Source organism: Salmo salar, chromosome 14, assembly GCF_965601325.2.
Source record: "Salmo salar chromosome 14, fSalSal1, whole genome shotgun sequence".
In the NCBI taxonomy this organism is placed as follows: Eukaryota; Metazoa; Chordata; class Actinopteri; order Salmoniformes; family Salmonidae; genus Salmo; species Salmo salar.
This window is the reverse complement of record NC_138304.1, coordinates 58,589,223-58,613,134: the sequence shown is the minus strand read 5'-3', so window position 1 is coordinate 58,613,134 and position 23,912 is coordinate 58,589,223. Positions and strand designations below refer to the sequence as shown.

General features: G+C 44.4%; 1 protein-coding gene across 1 annotated transcript; it reads right to left on the bottom strand.

Annotated features, from left to right (window-relative positions):
* Nucleotides 1-1,448: 1,448 nt before the first annotated feature.
* LOC106569722 (uncharacterized) lies at nucleotides 1,449-23,708 on the bottom strand. Its single transcript, XM_014141293.3, has 3 exons — nucleotides 23,376-23,708; nucleotides 23,218-23,277; nucleotides 1,449-3,236 (listed from the first exon to the last, which is right to left on the bottom strand). The coding sequence occupies exons 1-3, from the start codon at nucleotides 23,473-23,475 to the stop codon at nucleotides 2,254-2,256; spliced, it is 1,143 nt and encodes a 380-aa protein (XP_013996768.1). The 5' UTR covers nucleotides 23,476-23,708; the 3' UTR covers nucleotides 1,449-2,253.
* Nucleotides 23,709-23,912: the final 204 nt, after the last annotated feature.

Sequence of the window (23,912 nt, the reverse complement as noted above, 5' to 3'; positions counted from 1 at the left end):
TGCTTCGAAAGTACTGAGTAAAGGGGCTGAATAATTATGTAGATGTAATATTTCCATTTTTTATTTTTAATACATTTGTAAAAATGTCACAAATAACATTTGCTTTGTCATTATGGGGTACTGTGTGTAGATTAATCAATTTTAGAATATTGCTGTAACGTAACAAACTGTGGAAAACATCAAGGGGTCTGAATACTTTCCGAATGCACTGTATATCATTATTAGAAGCCTCTGGCATCACATCATTATTAGAAGCCTCTTGAATCACATCATTATTAGAAGCCTCTTGCAACACATCATTATTAGAAGCCTCTGGCAACACATCATTATTAGAAGCCTCTGGCAACACATCATTATTAGAAGCCTCTGGCAACACATCATTATTAGAAGCCTCTGGCAACACATCATTATTAGAAGCCTCTTGCATCACATCATTATTAGAAGCCTCTTGCATCACATCATTATTAGAAGCCTCTTGCATCACATCATTATTAGAAGCCTCTGGCAACACATCATTATTAGAAGCCTCTGGCAACACATCATTATTAGAAGCCTCTGGCAACACATTATTATTAGAAGCCTCTGGCAACACATCATTATTAGAAGCCTCTTGCATCACATCATTATTAGAAGCCTCTTGCATCACATCATTATTAGAAGCCTCTGGCAACACATCATTATTAGAAGCCTCTGGCAACACATCATTATTAGAAGCCTCTGGCAACACATTATTATTAGAAGCCTCTGGCAACACATCATTATTAGAAGCCTCTGGCATCACATCATTATTAGAAGCCTCTGGCAACACATCATTATTAGAAGCCTCTGGCATCACATCATTATTAGAAGCCTCTGGCATCACATCATTATTAGAAGCCTCTGGCAACACATCATTATTAGAAGCCTCTTGCAACACATTATTAGAAGCCTCTTGAATCACATCATTATTAGAAGCCTCTTGAATCACATCATTATTAGAAGCCTCTTGCATCACATCATTATTAGAAGCCTCTTGCAACACCTCATTATTAGAAGCCTCTAGTATTTGAAATACTATTAAACTCATTGTATTATATTATCTCATTTTAAATCCGTTTTAAACAAAAGGTTGAGAGTAGAACAACTGGCTTGACTAATGTTTGATGAAAGCATTTACACGTTCAACACATAGTCATTTACACGTTCAACACAGTCATTTACACGTTCAACACATAGTCGTTTACACGTTCAACACATACAGTCGTGCTGTTATCAACTAGACTGCCATGAAAAGTTCAACATTCACTGGGAGGGAAAACACAACTCCATCCACCCACCCACCCACCCATCCATCCACCCACCCATCCATCCATCCATCCACCCATCCATCATCATCCATCCACCCACCCACCCATCCATCCATCCACCCACCCACCCATCCACCCATCATCAATCCATCCATCATCATCATCCACCCATCCATACACCCACCCACCCATCCATCCACCCATCATCATCCATCCATCCATCCATCCATCCACCCATCATTAGCTCATCTTCAGGCCTTGTCCGTCCGTCCACCCATCCATTCATCCACCCATCATCAGCTCATCATCAGGCCTTGTCCGTCCACCCACCCACCCATCCATACATCATCATCCATCCATCCACCCATCATTAGCTCATCTTCAGGCCTTGTCCGTCCGTCCACCCATCCATTCATCCACCCATCATCAGCTCATCATCAGGCCTTGTCCGTCCACCCACCCACCCACCCATCCACCCATCATCATCCATCCATCCACCCATCATTAGCTCATCTTCAGGCCTTGTCCGTCCGTCCACCCATCCATTCATCCACCCATCATCAGCTCATCATCAGGCCTTGTCCGTCCACCCACCCACCCATCCATACACCCACCCACCCATCATCATCCATCCATCCACCCATCATTAGCTCATCTTCAGGCCTTGTCCGTCCGTCCACCCATCCATTCATCCACCCATCATCAGCTCATCATCAGGCCTTGTCCGTCCACCCACCCACCCACCCATCCATCCATCCATCATCAGGCCTTGTCCGTCCGTCCGTCCACCCACCCACCCATCCATCCATCATCAGGCCTTGTCCGTCCGTCCGTCCGTCCACCCACCCACATTATGTATTGCAGGCTATTTGACAGAATAATAACACCAATGGTTTTATGCAGCAGTGAGATACAAACAAAAACAGTGTAAAAATTGACACAGTCTGGAATTATGCAATCAAACCAATCATTCAAGGTCACTCATTAATTCAGTATGTACAGGTTGTTCTGGCACAGTTTCTTCATCAAAGACGTTAGGTGGATCATCTATCGGTCTAATGTGCTGATCTGGACTGATGCTAGGGGATAACTGATCTTCAGGTGTGTCCACAGCTAGGTGGATGCGTCTATGCCTGTCCAGATGCCCTTGTTGAATAAAGCTCTTCCAACAGAGGGAGCAATGATAGGGTCTTTCCCCTGTGTGAGTCCTCTGATGAGCCTGGAGGTGAGCCAGCTGGGAGAAGCCTCTCCCACAGTCAGAGCAGCAGTGAGGTTTTTCCCCTGTGTGCGTCTGGCTGTGCTTTTTCAGAGCCCCAGAGTTTATAAACGATTTACCGCAGGCCGAGACAGCGCAGACGTAGGGTCTCTCTCCTGAGTGAATCCTCTGGTGGTCCTTCAGAGCTCCTGGGTGGGAGAAGGTCTTCAGACACTCTGAGCAGTGGTACGGCCTCTCTCCTGTGTGAGTACGCATGTGTTGGGTCAGCTGGCCTGAGTTGGAGAATCTCCTTCCACAGTCAGAGGAGCAGGGGTAAGGCTTCTCTCCTGTGTGAGTCCTGTGGTGTGTCTGTAGGTGTTCTAACTTGGAGAAACTCTTGCCGCACTCTGTGAAAGTGCAGTGGAATGGCTTCTCTCCTGTGTGTGTCCTCTGGTGCTTGGCCAGGCCTCCTGGCTGACTGAAGCTCTTGCCGCAGACCAGACAGTGGTACGGTCTCTCTCCTGTGTGGATCACCTGATGACTCCTCAGGTTGCCAGAGTGACTGAAGCTCCGCCCACACTCAGAGCAGTGATACGGCCTCTCTCCTGTGTGAGTACGCATGTGTCTCCGCAGGGTTGATGAGTTGTAGAAATACTTCCCACAGGCTAAGCAAGGGTAGTTGGTTTCAGTGGTGTGACCCTGCTGATTCTTCTGGGGTGATTCTGAAGGGTCTATAGCCTGGTCTATACAGCCACCTGCAGGACAGGAGGGAAACAGCATTACTTTCAAAAAAAATTCATAGTGCTGTATTCAAATGTAGGATATTTTATTAGTTTTAAACGTTACATAATTTCATCTATTGTTGTTTTTGTATAAACAATTCATCTTTAAAACACAAAACAACAACCAATATACAGTACCAGTCAAAAGACATCAAAATCATGAACTAACACATACGGAATCATGTAGTAACCAAAAAAAGTGTTAAACAAATCAAAATATATTTTATATTTGAGATTCTTCAAAGTAGCCACCCTTTGCCTTCATGACAGCTTTGAAAGTTTCTTCAAGTGCCGTCGCAAAAACCATCAAGCGCTATGATGAAACTCGCTCTCATGAGGACCGCCACAGGAAAGGAAGACCCAGAGTTACCTCTGCTGCAGAGGATAAGTTCATTAGAGTTACCAGCCTCAGAAATCGGCAATGAACTGCACCTCAGATTGCAGTCCAAATAAATGCTTCATAGAGTTCAAGTAACAGACACATCTCAACATCAACTGTTCAGAGGAGACTGTGTGAATCAGGCCTTCATGGTCAAATTGCTGCAGAGAAACCACTAGTAAAGGACACCAATAAGAAGATGAGACTTGCTTGGGCCAAGAAACACAAGCAATGGACATTAGACCAGTGGAAATCTGTCCTTTGGTCTGATGAGTCCAAATTTGAGATTATTGGTTCCAACCACCGTGTCTTTGTGAGACGCAGAGTAGGTGAACGGATGATCTCCGCAAGTGTGGTTCCCACCGTGAAGCATGGAGGAGGAGGTGTGATGGTGCTTTGCTGGTGACTGTCTGGTTTGATTTAGAATTCAAGGGACTCTTAACCAGCATGGCTACCACAGCATTCTGCAGCGAAACGCCATCTCATCTGGTTTGGGCTTAGTGGGACTATCATTTGTTTTTCAACAGGACAATGACCCAACACACCTCCAGGCTGTGTAAGGGCTATTTGACCAAGGAGGAGAGTGATGGAATGCTGCATCAGATGATTTGGCCTCCACAATCACCTGACCTCAACCCAAATGAGATGGTTTGGGATGAGTCGGACCGCAGAGGGAAGGAAAAGCAGCCAATAAGTGCTCAGCATATGTGGGAACTACTTCAAGACTGTTGGAAAAGCATTCCTCATGAAGCTGGTTGAGAGAATGCAAAGAGTGTGCAAAGATGTCGTCAAGGCAAAGGGTGTCTACTTTGAAGAATCTCAAATAAAAAATATATTTTGATTTGTTTGACACTTTTTTGGTTAATACATCATTCAATATGTATTATTTCATAGTTGTGATGTCTTCACTATTATTCTACAATGTAGAAAATAGTAAAAATAAAATAAACTCTTGAATGAGTAGGTACTGTATTAAACAAGAAAACACTCATACAAAACACAAATCCATAGGGAGAAAACAGACACTGCAGATCCATAGAGATGTTTTCCTGATAAATGATCTGCGATTTCATGATATTCTGTTATGTGCTTGTAAGGAAACACAGGAATGGTTCCCATCTCTTCTTGGAGTCTGTATTGTTTTCCTCCTGCCGCTTTGCCAACATGATTTCATACAATGTTGTTTTTTATCAATGTATCAATCCATTCCGTCAACACGGGGTAGGCCGTCATTATAAAATAAGAATTTGTTCTTAACTGACTTGCCTAGTTAAATAAAGGTTAAATAAATAACAAATAACTCAGAGCTTTTCCAATGTTTTAGGACCAGCCTTAACACAATACCTCAACATAATATTATACATTCTGTCTGGTTAATCCCTCTTATTTCAGATGTCACTCAACAGACAGCCTTGGTGACCTACAGTAGGGAGCTGGGATCCAAGGCCATCTCCCATGCACTACAAAGCTTTGTCCCATAGGGGGTGCACAACCGGGCTTTCCCACAATGTGAAGGAGGGTTCCCCTTCACATCATCCTATGGGACCTTACAGGAGGGAAATAAAATCTATGAAAAACATTTAATTGTATACCTTTCTATTGGCTTCTCTGACAATATCTGTGATAATATACAATCATATCCTCTTATTGGGCGATTTGGACCAAAACCCATTTCACAATAAATTGACTGAATTATCACAATAGTGATAAATTGAACAATATGTTTATAAAGTTAATAAGCACCAGTTACTTTCATTTTATTTGACCTTTTAAAATCCTACATCTTTGAATGTTATTTGTCTTGTTATTAGCAGAGTTAGGCCTGTTTCATTTCAAACCTTTCTTCTAGTATAGGCTACTATCGTTGTTATCGATATCAGTAAAATGTCCTCGATAAAATGGTCGCTTTGGACAGTGTCGATATTTCCGGTTTATCAGCTCTACTTCTTATGTCACATTGTCCCTCTGCCACAATTCAGGTTCACATGATTAACCTTTAACAGCATTGTAACATACAACGGCTGATTGCACAAAGCTTGGGAATGAAAATACACCTTCTACAACCTTGTTGCCTTTTGACATAATGGTGCCACCTAGTGTTGACACAGCTTTTAGTTAGCAATATATCATTATCACACACTTTATACAAAAATACCTTATTCTTGTTCAGGTCTCCCAGAGTAGGAATCCTTCATTTCCCCCACATAGCAGTGTACCATACAAAAGCATATCTTTATCGGTGTGGAGACTCTTTGATCCTTGAATGCACTGACAACCACAGCGCTCAGGAATGGTCTAGAAATTGATTAATTCCCTGAATATCTGTATCATTAGCTCTTCTTTTGGGATAGAATATGTAACGGTCCAAAATGAGCTGTTAAACCCCGTTTAAATTTAAACCATCTCTCCTTAACTTCCTCTAGTGTTTAGCTGTTCTGGATCGCTGGAGAGGCCATGTTGTACAGCTCCACATCTGGAAGTCCTTTTCTTTAGGGGCACGTATTTTCTGCATACTGATGTCTTTTCCCTCCCATATGCTCTTTAATAATACCTTTACACTAAGTAAACATTGATGGAATCATTGAAATATAATTAAAATTTGGAACAACCATTTTAATTGAATTAATTTCCCCTCATAAACAAAGATTGTCATTGATAGAGCTTGTAGTCCTAAAACCTGGAAATAAGTTACCTCTGGTTCATTCAGCCATCCCCATGGGGAAGGAATGTGGTTCATTCAGCCATCCCCATGGGGAATTAATGGGGAAGGAATGGGCTCTAGTTCATTCAGCCATCCCCATGGGGAAATTAATGGGGAAGGAATGGGGTTCATTCAGCCATCCCCATGGGGAAATTAATGGGGAAGGAATGGGCTCTGGTTCATTCAGCCATCCCCATGGGAAAATTAATGGGGAAGGAATGGGGTTCATTCAGCCATCCCCATGGGGAATTAATGGGGAAGGAATGGGCTCTGGTTCATTCAGCCATTCCCATGGGGAATTAATGGGGAAGGAATGGGGTTCATTCAGCCATCCCCATGGGGAATTAATGGGGTTCATTCAGCCATCCCCATGGGGAATTAATGGGGAAGGAATGGGGTTCATTCAGCCATCCCCATGGGGAATTAATGGGGAAGGAATGGGGTTTATTCAGCCACCCCCATGGGGAATTAATGGGGAAGGAATGGGGTTCATTTAGCCACCCCCATGGGGAATTAATGGGAAGGAATGGGGTTCTGGAATAAAGGCTGAAAATAAGGTATTGGGTAAACACAGGCTTAGGAGATCTCTCCATGTTCTATGAGATAATATCAGTCAGGTAACATGACCTTTATGAATTATGAAGTCTATGTTGTGTTATATAATACCAGTCAGGTAACATTACCTGTATGTTGTGTTCTATAATACCAGTCAGGTAAGATGACCTTTATGAATTATGAAGTCTTTGTGATTTACAGTGCATTCGGAAAGCATTCGGACCCTTTGACTTTTTCCACATTTTGTTACGTTACAGCCTTATTCTAAAATGGATTAAATAAACATCTCAATCTACATAATGCCAAAGCGAAAAACATTTACTCATTTATTAAAAATAAAAAACAGAAATACCTTATTTACATAAGTATTCAGACCCTTTGCTATGAGACTCGAAATTGAGCTCAGGTGCATCCTGTTTCCATTGATCATCCTTGAGATGTTTCTACAACATGATTGGAGTCCACCTCAAATTCAAATCAAATTTTATCGGTCACATACACATGGTTAGCAGATGTTAATGTGAGTGTAGCGAAATGCTTGTGCTTCTTGTTCCGACCATGCAGTAATATCTAACAAGTAATCTAACAATTCCACAATAACTACCTTATACACACACATCTAAAGGGATGGAATAAGAATATGTACAGGTGAAGTCGGAAGTTTACATACACCTTAGCCAAATACATTTAAACTCCGTTTTTCACAATTCCTAACATTTAATCATAGTAAAGATTCTTTGTCTTAGGTCAGTTAGGATCACCACTTTATTTTAAGAATGTGAAATGTCAGAATAATAGTAGAGAGAATGATTTATTTCAGCTTCATCACATTCCCAGTGGGTCAGACGTTTACATACACTCAATTAGTATTTGCTAGCATTGCCTTTACATTGTTTAACTTGGGTCAAACGTTTCGGGTAGCCTTCCACAAGCTTCCCACAATAAGTTGGGTGACTTTTTGCCCATTCCTCCTGACAGAACTGGTGTAACGGAGTCAGGTTTGTAGGCCTCCTTGCTCGTACACACTTTTTCAGTTCTGCCCACAAATGTTCTATAGGATGGAGGTCAGGGCTTTGTGATGGCCACTCCAATCCCTTGACTTTGTTGTCCTTAAGCCATATTGCCACAACTTTGGAATTATGCTTGGGGTCATTGTCTATTTGGAAGACCCATTTGCGACCAAGCTTTAACTTCCTGACTGATGTCTTGAGATGTTTCTTCAATATATCCACATACATTTTCCTCCTCATGAAGCCATCTATTTTGTGAAGTGCACCAGTCCCTCCTGCAGCAAAGCAGCCCCACAACATGATGCTGCCACCCCCGTGCTTCACGGTTGGGATGGTGTTCTTCGGCTTGCAAGCGTCCCCCTTTTTCCTCCAAACATAACGATGGCCATTATGGTCAAACAGTTCTATTTTTGTTTCATCAGACCAGAGAACATTTCTCCAGAAAGTATGATCTTTGTCCCCATGTGCAGTTGCAAACTGTAGTCTGGCTTTTTTATGGTGGTTTTGGAGCAGTGGCTTCTTCCTTGCTGAGCGGCCTTTCAGGTTATGTCGATATAGGACTCATTTTACTGTGGATATAGATACTTTTGTATCTGTTTCCTCCAGCATCTTCACAAGGTCCTTTGCTGCTGTTCTGGGATTGATTTGCACTTTTCGCACCGAAGTACGTTCATCTCTAGGAGACAGAACGTGTCTCCTTCCTGAGCGGAATGACGGCTGTGTGGTCCCATGGTGTTTATACTTGCGTACTATTGTTTGTACAGATGAACGTGGTACCTTCGGGCATTTGGAAATTGCTCCCAAGGATGAACCAGACTTGTGGAGGTCTACAACTCTGTTTCTGAGGTCTTGGCTGATTTCTTTAGATTTTCCCATGATGTCAAGCAAAGAGGCACAGAGTTTGAAGGTAGGCCTTGAAATACATCCACAGGTACACCTTCAATTGACTCAAATTATGTAAATTAGCCTATCAGAAGCTTCTAAAGCCATGACATCATTTTCTGGAATTTTCCAAGCTGTTTAGTTTAAAGGCACAGTCAACTTAGTGTATGTAAACTTCTGACCCACTACAATTATGATACAGTGAATTATAAGTGAAATAATTTGTCTGTTAACAATTGTTGGAAAAATAACTTATGTCATGCACAAAGTAGATGTCCTAACCTACTCGCCACAACTATAGTTTGTTAACAAGAAATTTGTGGAGTGGTTGAAAAACGAGTTTTAATGACTCCAACCTCCAATGTAAACTTCCGACTTCAACTGTACATATAAATATTTGGATGAGCGATGACCGAGCAGCATAGGCAAGATGCAGTAGATTTATTCATTATTAAAGTGGCTGGTGATCCATTCATTAAAGTGGCCAATGATTTCGAGTCTGTATGTAGGCAGCAGCCTCTCTGTGTGTTAGTGACGGCTGTTTAACAGTTTAATTACTGAGGATAATAGCGGACCATGTTGCCACTCCTATTTGCCATATCTTCAATTTAAGCCTACTAGAGAGCAGTGCCCTCAGGCCTGGAGGGAAGCTAAAGTCATTCCTCTACCCAAGAATAGTAAAGCCCCCTTTACTGGCTCAAATAGCCGACCAATCAGCATGTTACAAATCCTTAGTAAGCTTCTGGAAAAAATGGTGTTTGACCAGATACAATGCTATTTTACAGTAAAAAAATTGACAACAGACTTTCAGCATGCTTATAGGGAAGGACATTCAACAAGCACAGCACTTACACAAATGACTGATGATTGGCTGAGAGAAATTGATGATAAAAGATTGTTGGGGCTGTTTCGTTAGACTTCAGTGCGGCTTTTGAAATTATCAATCATAGTCTGCTGCTGGAAAAACATGTGTTATGGCTTTACACCCCCTGCTATATTGTGGATAAAGAGTTACCTGTCTAACAGAACACGGAGGGTGTTCTTTAATGGAAGCCTCTCCAACATAATCCAGGTAGAATCAGGAATTCCCCAGGACAGCTGTTTAGGCCCCTTACTTTTTTCAATCTTTACTAACGACATGCCACAGGCTTTGAGTAAAGCCATAGTGTCTATATATGTGGACGACTCAACACTATACACACCAGCTACTACAGCAACTGAAATGACTGCAACACTTAAGAAAGAGATGCAGTTAGTTTCGGAGTGGGTGGCAAGGAATAAGTTAGTCCTAAATATTTCTAAAACTAAAAGCATTGTATTTGGGACAAATCATTCACTAAACTCTAAACCTCAACTAAATCTTGTAATAAATAATGTGGAAATTGAGCAGGTGACTAAATTGCTTAGAGTAACCCTGGATTGTAAACTGTCATGGTCAAAACATATTGATACAACATTAGCTAACATGGGGAGAAGTCTGTCTATAATAAAGCGCTGCTCTGCCTTCTTAACAACACTATGAACAAGGCAGGTCCTACAGGCTCTAGTTTCTACCTTCTTAACAACACTATCAACAAGGCAGGTCCTACAGCCCTAGTTTCTACCTTCTTAACACTATCAACAACATTTACATTTTACATTTTAGTCATTTAGCAGACGCTCTTATCCAGAGCGACTTACAGTAGTGAATGCATACATTTCATAAAAAAAAATTTTCCTGTGCTGGCGGGGGGTGGGAATCGAACCCACAACCCTGGCGTTGCAAACACCATGCTCTACCAACTGAGCTACAGGGAAGGCTACACTCACTACCGAGTTCCAAACTGCCTCTGGAAGCACACGTGACAAATAAACTTTGATTTGATTTCATTTAAATGAAGACGGCAGTCCATAAGCGCAGACGAAGGATATCAACCATCTGGAAGGATTATTTATGGAGGAGTGGTCTAAGATTCCTCTCAATGTGTTTTCCAACTCATAAAACAGAAAAAGACAGTGCAGGTACCTTGCAATGTGAGATATTAAAAGGTATTGAAAACTGGTGTATCAATAATTTTCACCCCTAAGTTACCTTTTTGAGAAAAAAAATATATTACTTGTTAAACAAAGTCTCTTTCTCTGATCAATTGTATTAGTATAAAATAATGTCTCTTTTCTTTAAGCATACAATATAGCTCAGTATTTGAATGATGCATTTTATAGTCCTTTTTGCTCATCTTTATCAAGGGTGTCAATACTTTCAGACCCCACTGTAGCTCTCAGCTAATTAACACATCACTGCAGGGTGCCTTCATGCCTCTGCCACCTTGACAGGAACGCAGTGAAGCTTAAAACACACAAACATTGTTTGCGTGCCTGTTATGCTAAATTGGTGTAGTTAGAACAAGGCAGGTCCTACAGGCCCTAGTTTCTACCTTCTTAACAGCACTATCAACAAGGCAGGTCCTGACTTCATCACTACTTGTATTTATGAGAGGTGTTGACATGTTGAATGCACCGAGCTGTCTGTTTAAACACCTAGCACACAGCTCAGACACCCATACATACCCCACAAGACATGCCACCAGAGGTCTCTTCACAGTCCCCAAGTCCAGAACAGACTATGGGAGGTGCACAGTACTACATAGAGCCATGGCTACATGGAACTCTTTTCCACATCAAGTAACTCAAGCAGCAGTAGAATCAGATTTAAAAACAGATTAAAAAAAACAGATTAAAAAAAACACCTTATGGAACAGCGGGGACTGTGAAGCAACACAAACATGCCCACGAACGATAGGATACGCAATACACACACATGGATTTTGTACTGTATATATGTGGCAGTGGTGGAGTAGGGGCCTGAGGGCACACAGTCAATGTATTGTAATGTTTTTAAAATTGTATAAACTGCCTTCATTTTGCTGGACCCCAGGAAGAGTAGCTGCTGCCTTGACAGGAACTAATGGGGATCCATAATAAACCCCAGGAAGAGTAGCTGCTGCCTTGGCAGGAACTAATGGGGATCCATAATAAACCCCCAGGAAGAGTAGCTGCTGCCTTGGCAGGAACTAATGGGGATCCATAATAAACCCCAGGAAGAGTAGCTGCTGCCTTGCCAGGAACAACTGGGGATCCATATTAAACCCCCAGGAAGAGTAGCTGATGCCTTGGCAGGAACTAATGGGGATCCATAATAAACCCCCAGGAAGAGTAGCTGCTGCCTTGGCAGGAACTAATGGGGATCCATAATAAACCCCCAGGAAGAGTAGCTGCTGCCTAGGCAGGAACTAATGGGGATCCATAATAAACCCCCAGGAAGAGTAGCTGCTGCCTAGGCAGGAACTAATGGGGATCCATAATAAACCCCAGGAAGAGTAGCTGCTGCCTTGCCAGGAACTAATGGGGATCCATAATAAACCCCAGGAAGAGTAGCTGCTGCCTTGGCAGGAACTAATGGGGATCCATAATAAACCCCCAGGAAGAGTAGCTGCTGCCTTGGCAGGAACTAATGGGGATCCATAATAACAACAAATGGCCTTGAGATAGAAGCTGTTTTTCAGTCTCTCGGTCCCAGCTTTGAGGCACCTGTACTGACCTCGCCTTCTGGATGATAGCGGGGTGAACAGGCAGTGGCTCGGGTGGTTGTTGTCCTTGATGATCTTTTTGGCCTTCCTGTGACATCAGGTGGTGTAGGTGTCCTGGAGGGCAGGTAGTTTGTCCCCGGTGACGTGTTGTTCAGACCTCACCACCCTCTGGAGAGCCCTGAGGTTGTGAGCGGAGCAGTTGCCATACAGCCTGAGAGGATGCTCTCAATTGTGCATCTGTAAAAGTTTGAGGGTTTTGGTGACATACCACATTTCTTCAGCCTCCTGAGGTTTAAGAGGCGCTGCTACGCCTTCTTCACCACACTGTGTGTGGTTGGACCATTTCAGTTTGTCCGTGATGTGTACGCCGAGGAACTTAAAACTTTCCACCTTCTCCATTTCTGTCCTGTCGATGTGGATAGGGGGATGCTCCCTCTGCTGTTTCCTGACGTCCACGATCATCTCCTTTATTTTGTTGACGTTGAGTGAGAGGTTGTTTTCCTGAGACCACACTCCAAGAGCCCTCACCTCCTCCCTGTAAGTTGTCTCGTCGTTGTTGGTAATCAGGCCCACTACTGTTGTGTCATCTGCAAACTTGATGATTGAGTTGGAGGCGTGCATGACCACGCAGTCATGGGTGAACGGGGAGTACAGGAGAGGGCTGAGCACGCACCCTTGTGGGCCCCAGTGTTGAGGATCAGCGAAGTAGAGGTGTTGTTTCCTACCTTCACCACCTGGGGGTGGCCCGTCAGGAAGTCCAGGACCCAATCGCACAGGGTGGGGTGGAGACCCAGGGTCTAGAGCTTAATGGTGAGCTTGGAGGGTACTATGGTGTTGAATGCTGAGCTGTAGTCAATGAACAGCAGTCTTACATAGGTATTCCTCTTGTCCAGATGGGTTAGGGCAGTGTGCAGTGTGATGGCGATTGCGTCGTCTGTGGACCTATTGGGGCGGTAAGCAAATTGAAGTGGGTCTAGGGTGTCAGGTAAGGTGGAGGTGATATGGTCCTTGACTAGTCTCTCAAAGCACTTCATGATGACGGAAGTGAGTGCTATGAGGCGATAGTCATTAAGTTCAGTTATCTTTGCTTTCACCTGTGGTAAATTCAGTTGATTGGACATGATTTGGAAAAGCAGACACATGTCAATATAAAGTCCCAGAGTTGACAGTGCATGTCAGAGCAGAAACCAAACCATGAAGTCAAAGGAATTGTCCGTGGAGCAGCGAGACAGTGGCCTCCATCATTCTTAAATAAAATAAGTTTGGAACCACCAAGACTCTTCCTAGAGCTGGCCAGACACTCCTAATGTCCCCTCTCCATGTACACTGTTCCCCAGAAACTCCTAATGTCCCCCTCCTCCTCTCCATGTACACTGTTCCCCAGACACTCCTACATTTACATTTAAGTCATTTAGCAGACGCTCTTATCCAGAGCGACTTACAAATTGGTGCATTCACCTTATGATATCCAGTGGAACAACCACTTTACAATAGTGCATCTAAATCTTTTAAGGGGGGGGGGGGGGTTAGAAGGATAACTTTATCCTATCCTAGGTATTCCTTAAAGAGGTGGGGTTGTTTCAGGTGTCTCCGGAAGGTGGTGATTGACTCCGCTGTCCTGGCGTCGTGAGGGAGCTTGTTCCACCATTGGGGTGCCAGAGCAGCGAACAGTTTTGACTGGGCTGAGCGGGAACTGTGCTTCCTCAGAGGTAGGGGGGCCAGCAGGCCAGAGGTGGATGAACGCAGTGCCCTTGTTTGGGTGTAGGGCCTGATCAGAGCCTGAAGGTATGGAGGTGCCGTTCCCTTCACAGCTCCGTAGGCAATCACCATGGTCTTGTAGCTTGTAGCACTCCTAATGTCCCCCTCTCCTCCACTCCATGTACACTGTTCCCCAGACACTCCTAATGTCCCTTCTCTCCATGTACACTGTTCCCCAGACATTCCTAATGTCCCTCCTCTCCATGTACACTGTTCCCCAGACACTCCTAATGTCCCTCCTCTCCATGTACACTGTTCCCCAGACACTCCTAATGTCCCTCCTCCTCTCCATGTACACTGTTCCCCAGACACTCCTAATGTCCCTCCTCCTCTCCATGTACACTGTTCCCCAGACACTCCTAATGTCCCCCCTCTCCTCCACTCCATGTACACTGTTCCCCAGACACTCCTAATGTCCCCCCTCTCCATGTACACTGTTCCCCAGACACTCCTAATGTCCCTCCTCTCCTCTCCATGTACACTGTTCCCCAGACACTCCTAATGTCCCCCCTCTCCTCCACTCCATGTACACTGTTCCCCAGACACTCCTAATGTCCCTCCTCCTCTCCATGTACACTGTTCCCCAGACACTCCTAAATGTCCCTCCTCTCCTCTCCATGTACACTGTTCCCCAGACACTCCTAATGTCCCCTCTCCATGTACACTGTTCCCCAGACACTCCTAATGTCCCCCCTCTCCATGTACACTGTTCCCCAAACCTAATATGTGTAACTGCACACTGTTCTTCCATAAACACTTGTTTACATGTCTGTTCTCAGCAGACACTTTTGTACTTTCAGAAGCAAGAAAAGGTTTATTAGCGGGCCGTTCTTTTGGCATTTCATCTCAATACGTGGTGTTCCAATCCATTTGGACATCAAGTTCTGACAACGTAGAGAAGGTGTGGCACAGACCTTACAGGCTTTCTTCTACTGATGGTGTAGTTCAATCTAAATCTAAATTACTGAACACTGAGACGTCACAGAAATCAGGTTTCAATTTATTAACAAGATTAAAACTCGACATTTTAGTACAAACTACTTTCGTTCACAGTGCGTCCATTAAGGAGTGTGTGTGAGCAGTCCAAACAAAGGCCTGTTCTGATTGGCTGGCCTTGGGTTGAGTTGTCCTCTTCTAACCATGGCTTCTTGCCATGGCAACGTCCGGGGGGGTTTGGCGGGTTGTCAGCAAATGTGATGAATTGGAACGCTGACTGTGAGCCAGGCCTAATCGCCCAACATCAGCGCCCAACCTCACTAATGCTCTTGTGGCTGAATGAAAGCAAATCCCTGCAACAATGTTCCAACATCTAGTGGAAAGCCTTCCCAGAAGAGTAGAGGCTGTTATAGCAGCAAAGGGGGGACCAACTCCATATTACTGACTTCCCAGAAGAGTGGAGGCTGTTATAGCAGCAAAGGGGGACCAACTCCATATTAATGACTTCCCAGAAGAGAGAGGAGGCTGTTATAGCAGCAATGTTCCAACATCTAGTGGAAAGCCTTCCCAGAAGAGAGGAGGCTGTTATAGCAGCAAAGTGGGGGAACAACTCCATATTAATGCCCATGATATTGGAATGAGATGTTCAACAAGCAGGTGTCCACATACTTTTGGTCATGTAGTGCATCTTACGTTTGGCTAATGAGCTTCATCTGTGGAAGACAGGTAGTTGTGGAGGGTCACCCGTCATTTTCAGGGGTACCCTCGATTGGACGACCAAGAACCCTCGTCGAAGCCATAATGCCGAATGCATTCTCTGACTGCGAGAACGAGAGGGGTGATGGTTCAAGGTACGCCCAGGTTTATTGAGACACCTGTGAATGAGAGGATATATGGCAGATACATACATGTCTGAGATACATTTTTTTTTTTAAATACAAAAAAATTTCAAAAATATATATTTTTTTAATATCATACAATTTTCCAGAAACCATATTCCAAAAGCCTTGATAAAATGGCGTTTCTCAGAGGTGCATACATGTATGCAGTAACAAGGGAAATTAGATTGATTGAAACATTCTATTATCAACATACCTGGATGAGGGAGCACGAGGTTCTCATGTGGAGGGAAAGCTACATCTCCCAGGAAAACACAAGGAATTGTCGTTGTGGCAGGACAGCTGGCGGTGGTAAAACAAGGGTCTTCTGCAGCAGTTCAGACCTAAAAGAACTATTGAATCACTCCACCATTGCTCTCTCGGCCTTACGCCCACCATGATGCACCTGTAACATCTTCTCTGTCTCCATATCTGGCCTATTATGTTGTTGCTAGGTACAGAAAATCTAGTAGATCCCTATTAAATCAAATCAAACTTTGTCACATGCGCCGAATACAATAAGTGTAGACTTTACCGTGAAATGTTTACTTACAAGCCCTTAACCAACAGTGCAGTTCAACAAGAGTTAAGAAAATATTTACCAAGTAGACTAAAATAAAAAGTAATAACAAAAAGTAACACAATATGAATAACGAGGCTATATACAGGGGGTACCGGTACAGAGTCAGTGTGGAGGCTATATACAGGGGGTACCGGTACAGAGTCAATGTGGAGACTATATACAGGGGGGGTACCGGTACAGAGTCAATGTGGAGGCTATATACAGGGGGGTACCGGTACCGAGTCAGTGTGGAGGCTATATACAGGGGGTACCGGTACCGAGTCAGTGTGGAGGCTATATACAGGGGGTACCGGTACCAAGTCAGTGTGGAGGCTATATACAGGGGGTACCGGTACAGAGTCAATGTGGAGACTATATACAGGGGGGGTACCGGTACAGAGTCAATGTGGAGGCTATATACAGGGGGGTACCGGTACCGAGTCAGTGTGGAGGCTATATACAGGGGGTACCGGTACCGAGTCAGTGTGGAGGCTATATACAGGGGGTACCGGTACAGAGTCAATGTGGAGGCTATATACAGGGGGTAACCGTACCAAGTCAATGTGGAGGCTATATACAGGGGGTACCGGTACCAAGTCAGTGTGGAGGCTATATACAGGGGGTACCGGTACCGAGTCAGTGTGTGGGGGTACAGGTTAGTTGAGGTAATTTTTACATGTAGGTAGAGGTGAAGTAACTATGCATAGATAATAAACAGAGAGTAGCAGCAGTGTACAAAACAAAGAGGGGGGGGGGTTCAGTGTAAATTGTCCGGTGGCGATTTTATTAATTGTTCAGCAGTCTTATGGCTTGGGGGTAGAAGCTGTTTAGAAGCCTTTTGGTCCTAGACTTGGCGCTCCGGTACCGCTTGCCGTGCGGTAGCAGAGAAAACAGTCTATAACTTGAGTGACTGGAGTCTCTGACAATTCTATGGGCTTTCCTCTGACACCGCTTATTATATAGGTCCTGGATGACAGGAAGCTTGGCCCCAGTGATGTACTGGGCCGTATGCACTACCCCCTGTAGCGCCTTATGAACGGATTCAGAGAAGCTGCCATACTAGGCGGTGATGCAACCAGTCAGGATGCTCTCGATGGTGCATCTGTAGAACCTTTTGAGGATCTGGGGACCAATGCCAAATCTTTTCAGTATCCTGAGGGGGAAAAGGTTTTGTTGTGCCCTCTTCACGACTGTCTTGGTGTGTTTGGACCACGATCATTCGTTGGTGATGTGGACACCAAAGAACTTGAAACTCTCGACCCGCTCCACTGTAGTCCACGATCACCTCTGTTGTCTTGCTCACATTGAGGGAGAGGTTGTTGTCCTGGCACCACACTGCCAGTTCTCTGACCTCCTCCCTATAGGCCGTCTCATCGTTGTCGGTAATCAGGCCTACCACTGTTGTGTCGTCAGCAAACTTAATGATGGTGTTGGAGTCGTGTTTGGCCACGCAGTCGTGGGTGAACAGGAAATAGAGGAGGGACCTAAGTACACACCCCTGAGGGGCCCCTGTGTTAAGGATCAGCGTGGCGGATGTGTTGTTACCTACTCTTACCACCTGGGGTCGGCTCGTCAGGAAGTCCAGGATCCAGTTGCAGAGGGAGGTGTTCAGTCCCAGGGTCCTTAGCTTAGAGGTGAGCTTCATGGGCACTATGGTGTTGAACGCTGAGCTGTAGTCAATGAACAGCATTCTCACATAGGTGTTCCTTTAGTCCAGGTGAGAAAGGGCAGTGTGGAGTGCAATAGAGATTACATCATCTGTGGATCTGTTGGGGCGGTATGTGAATTGGAGTGGGTCTAGAGTTTCTGCGATGATGGTGTTAATGTGAGCCATGACCAGCCTTTCAAAGCACTTCATGGCTACCGACCTGAGTGCCACGGGGCGGTAATCATTTAGGCAGGTTACCTTCGCTTCTTTGGGCACAGGGACTATGGTGGTCTGCTTGAAACACGTAGATATTACAGACTTGGTCAGGGAGAGGTTGAAAATGTCAGTGAAGACACTTGACAGTTGGTCAGCGTATGCTTTGAGTACACGCTCTGGTAATCCGTCTGGCCCAGCGGCTTTGTGAATGTTGACCTGTTTAAAGGTTTTGTTCACATCGGCTACCGAGAGCGTTATCACACAGTCATCCAGAACAGCTGGTGCACTCGTGCATGCTTCAGTGTTGCTTGCTTCGAAGCGAGCATAAAAGGCATTTAGCTTGTCTGATAGGCTCGTGTCACTGGGCAGCTCGCGTCTGGGTTTCCCTTTGTTGTCTGTAATAGTTTTCAAGCCCTGGTACATCCGACAAGTGTCAGAGCTGGTGTAGTAGGATTCAATCTTCATCCTGTATTGATGCTTTGCCTGTTTGATGGTTCGTCTGAGGGCATAGCAGGATTTCTTATAAGCGTCTGGATTAGTCTCCCGCTCCTTGAAAGCGGCAGCTCTAGCCTTTAGCGCGATGCGGATGTTGTCTGTAATCCATGGCTTCTGGTTGGGATATGTACGTACAGTCACTGTGGGGACGACATTGTCGATGCACTTATTGATGAAGCCGATGACTGAGGTGGTGGACTCCTCAATGCCATTGGATGAATCCCGGAACATATTCCAGTCTGTGCTGCAAAACAGTCCTGTAGTATAGCATCCGCGTCATCTGACCACTTCCGTATTGAGCGAGTCACTGGTACTTCCTGCTTTAGTTTTTGCGTGCAAGCAGGAATCAGGAGGTTAGAATTATGGTCAGATTTGCCAAATGGAGGGCGGGGGAGAGCTTTGTACGCGTCTCTGTGTGTGGAGTAAAGGTGGTCTAAGATATTTTCTCTGGTTGCACATTTAACATGCTGGTAAAAAAATGAGGTAAAACTGATTTAAGTTTGCCTGCATTAAAGTCCCCGGCCACTAGGAGCGCCACTTCTGGGTGAGCATTTTCGTCTTTGCTTATGGCCTCAGAGTTGGTTGAGAGCGGTCTTAGTGCCAGCGTCGGTCTGTGGTGGTAAATAGACGGCTACGAATAATATAGATGAGAACTCTTGGTAGATAGTGTGGTCTACAGCTTATCATGAGGTACTCTACCTCAGGCGAGCAATACCTCGAGACTTTAATATTAGACACCGCGCACCAGCTGTTATTGACAAATAGACACACACCCCCACCCCTCGTCTTACCAGAGGTAGCGTCTCTGTTCTGCCGGTGCATGGAAAATCCCATTAGCTCTATATTGTCCGTATTGTCATTCAGCCACGTCTCGGTGAAACATAAGATGTTACAGTTTTTGATGTCCTGTTGGTAGGATAATCTTAATAGTAGGTCATCAATTTTATTTTCCAATGATTGCATGTTAGCAAGAACAACGGACGGTGGCTCGCCTATGGATTCTCAGAAGGCTGGCCGATCTGCGGCCCCTTTCCTGCATCTTTTCTTCACGCAAAAGGCGTGGATCTGGGCCTGTTCCAGTGAAAGCAGGATATCCTTCTCGTCTGACTCGTTAAAGGAAAACGTTTCATCCAGTCCGCGGTGAGTAATCGCTGTTCTGATGTCCAGAAGTTATTTTAGGTCATAAGAGACGGCAGCAGCAACATTATGTACACAATAAGTTAAAAAATAAGTTACACAAAAAAATTTACCAAATAACACAATTGGAGAATGTAAAACGTCAGCCATGATTTTTGGCGCCGTCTTAGTCTTTATATGTGTTGCTAGGTACCTCAAATCTAATAGATCCCCATTACGCGTGTTGCTAGGTACCTCAAATCTAGTAGATCCCTATTATGCGTGTTGCTAGGTACCTCAAATCTAGTAGATCCCTATTATGCGTGTTGCTAGGTACATCAAATCTAGTATTCTAGTACATTAAAAATCAGGTTCTGTTTTAGGACCGCTATTGTTTTCACTATCTATTTTACCTCTTGATGATGTCAATCGGAGACATAATGTTAACTTTCACTGCTATGCAGATGACACACAGCTGTACATTTCGTTGAAACATGGTGAAGCCCCAAAATTGCCCTCCCTGGAAGCCTGTGTTTCAGACATAAGGAAGTGGATGGCGGCAAATGTTTTACTTTTAAACTCGGACAAAACAGAGATGCTAGTTCTAGGTCCCAAGAAACAAAGAGATCTTCTGTTGAATCTGACAATTAATCTTGATGGTTGTAGAGTCGTCTCAAATAAAAAACTGTGAAGGACCTCGGCGTTACTATGGACCCTGATCTCTCTTCTGACGAACATATCAAGACTGTTTCAAGGACAGCTTTTTTCCATCTGCGTAACATTGCAAAAATCAGAAACTTTCCGTCCAAAAATGATGCAGAAAAATGCATCCATGCTTTTGTCACTTCTAGGTTAGACTACTGCAATGCTCTACTTTCCGGCTAAAGCACTAAATAAACTTCAGTTAGTGCTAAACATCGCTGCTAGAATCTTGACTAGAACCCCAAAATTGTATCATATTACTCCAGTGCTAGCCTCTCTACACTGGCTTCCTGTTAAGGCAAGGGCTGATTTCAAGGTTTTACTGCTAACCTACAAAGCATTACATGGGCTTGCTCCTACCCATCTTTCCGATTTGGTCCTGCCGTACATACCTACATGTGCGCTACGGTCACAAGACGCAGGCCTCCTTACTGTCCCTAGAATTTCTAAGCAAACAGCTGGAGGCTGCTCCTATAGAGCCCCATTTTTATGGAATGGTCTGTCTACCCATGTGAGAGACGCAGACTCGGTCTCGACCACTAAGTCTTTATTGAAGACTCATCTCTTCAGTAGGTCCTATGATTGAGTGTAGTCTGGCCCAGGAGTGTGAAGGTGAACGGAAAGGCTGGAGCAACGAACCGCCCTTGCCGTCTCTGCCTGGCCGGTTCCCCTCTCTCCACTGGGATTCTCTGTCTCTAACCCTATTACAGGGGCTGAGTGACTGGCTTACTGGTGCGCTTCCATGCCGTCCCTAGGAGGGGTGCATCACTTGAGTGGGTTGAGTCACTGACGTGATCTTCCTGTCCCGGTTGGCACCCCCCCTTGGGTTGTGCCGTGGCGGAGATCTTTGTGGGTTATACTCGGCTTTGTCTCAGGATGGTAAGTTGGTGGTTGAAGTTATCCCTCTAGTGGTGTGGGGGCTGTGCTTTGGCAAAGTGGGTGGGGGTATATCCTGCCTGTTTGGCCCTGTCCGGGGGTATCGTCAGATGGGGTCAGTGTCCCCCGACCCCTCCTGTCTCAGCGTCCAGTATTTATGCTGCAGTAGTTTATGTGTCGGGGGGCTAGGGTCAGTCTGTTACATCTGGAGTATTTCTCCTGCCTTATCCGGTGTCCTGTGTGAATTTAAGTATGCTCTCTCTAACTCTCTTTCTCAGAGGACCTGAGCCCTAGGACCATGCCTCAGGACTACCTGGCCTGATGACTCCTTGCTGTCCCCAGTCCACCTGGCCGTGCTGCTGCTCCAGTTTCAACTGTTCTGCCTGCGGCTATGGAACCCTGACCTGTTCACCGGACGTGCTACCTGTCCCAGACCTGCTGTTTTCAACTCTCTAGAGACAGCAGGAGCAGTAGAGATACTCTGAATGATCGGCTATGAAAAGCCAACTGACATTTACTCCTGAGGTGCTGACCTGTTGCACCCTCGACAACCACTGTGATTATTATTATTTGACCCTGCTGGTCATTTATGAACATTTGAACATCTTGGCCATGTTCTGTTATAATCTCTACCTGGCACAGCCAGAAGAGGACTGGCCACCCCTCAGCCTGGTTCCTCTCTAGGTTTCTTCCTAGGTTCTGGCCTTTCTAGGGAGTTTTTCCTAGCCACCGTGCTTCTACACCTGCATTGCTTTCTGTTTGGGATTTAAGGCTGGGTTTCTGTAATGCACTTTGTGACACCAGCTGATGTAAGAAGGGCTATATAAATACATTTGATCGATTGATTGATTGATAGTAGATCCCCATTATGCGTGTTTCTAAATATATCAAATCTAGTAGACCCTGGGCAATTCGCACAACTTCCGTTATCTCGCCAGTCAAGTGTCTCTCTGTGTACACTATTATATCACAGATAGAACAATGAGACGGATATTTCACCGGATGTATAAAATGTCAAGCATCTGCTTGCTCACTGGCCGGCAGTGGGAGAAGACAAATTAGATGGATTTTTGCCTACATTATGCACATTTTCTCATCAATTAAACATTTGATGTCAATGCAGTTCTGTTCCCAAAACTAGAAAATGTTATGAACAGAGTGAACTACGTTTTGTAGACTTTACCTTTTGAAAAACTTGTGAAAAATAGCATCGCTTAGGAGGAGTGCAAAAGAGAATTGAGTTATAGCACACAATAGGCGTTCCCTAATGGAAATATGCAGATGCATGCGAGAACACGCCAATAGAATCTCTGGCTCTGCCCACAATGACTCATTTGTCCCCGTTGGAAACGACAGGCTGTGGCCTATATTCTTTCTGTTATAAAATTCTTTGTTTATATTCCCCAGCGCGTTTCTTCCTTGTTTGGTTGTTGTCACTTCCTTGTTTGGCCGTAGATGTGTATTACCAGTTCACCGCCCTCTACTGGCCCTGGGTAATATTGCCGCTTTCCCCCTTATTTATTTTTTTGGTTTTTCAAGTGAACATCATTTTAGGGACCATACGAGTACACTCGTCCGGTTCGCCTTGCCGCCAGCCGAACTGAAGCCGACACCGGCTTTAGTGCCTACAAAAATACGCCATAACTATTTCTCTCTATTATCACTCAGACTTACCGTGTTCTCCTAGGTGACACGGTACCTCTTCTTGTTCCTCTTTCACACCCCAGGACAGCACTATTTGAAAACAGAATAAAAACACATAGGCTATAACAAAAAAACTAAAACAATATCACAAAAACATAGTTTAGTTACATGGATCCATCAAAACTTACTTGGTTCAGTTAAATAATCCACTACCTCTCCCTCTTCATCCTTCACCACAACGTTGATCCCGAGTACCGGATCAGAGTCCACTGGGTTGACTGATACCATCTCGCTAGTTCGGCGCTTTTTACCGTCTACGGTGCTAAGCTAACTAGCTATCTGTCAACGGTTAGTTTATGTAGCAGACAAACTGTACGAATTTCACAATCCCGTGTAGAACGAAAACCAATGGGGGATATACCTAAATCAGAGTTTCTACAAACAGCTAGCTACTTGAAAGACTAGTTACTTTGTTATGTTCTGGCTTAAAAAAAACGTTCCTCTTTTCTTACCGGACCGAATATATAGACACACCATAAGCGCAATGCATTGTAGTAAATGTAGTTTTCAATGTTGGTGCGTACCAACTGATAAAGTACATTTAAAAATCGTAAAAACATAAACTAGCTTTTCACTGCTAACTAAAACGTAAACGAATAAGTATTTACAGTTTCATATAGTGGTCACTATCTCTTTATATAGTTTAATAGTTCCTCCACGCATGA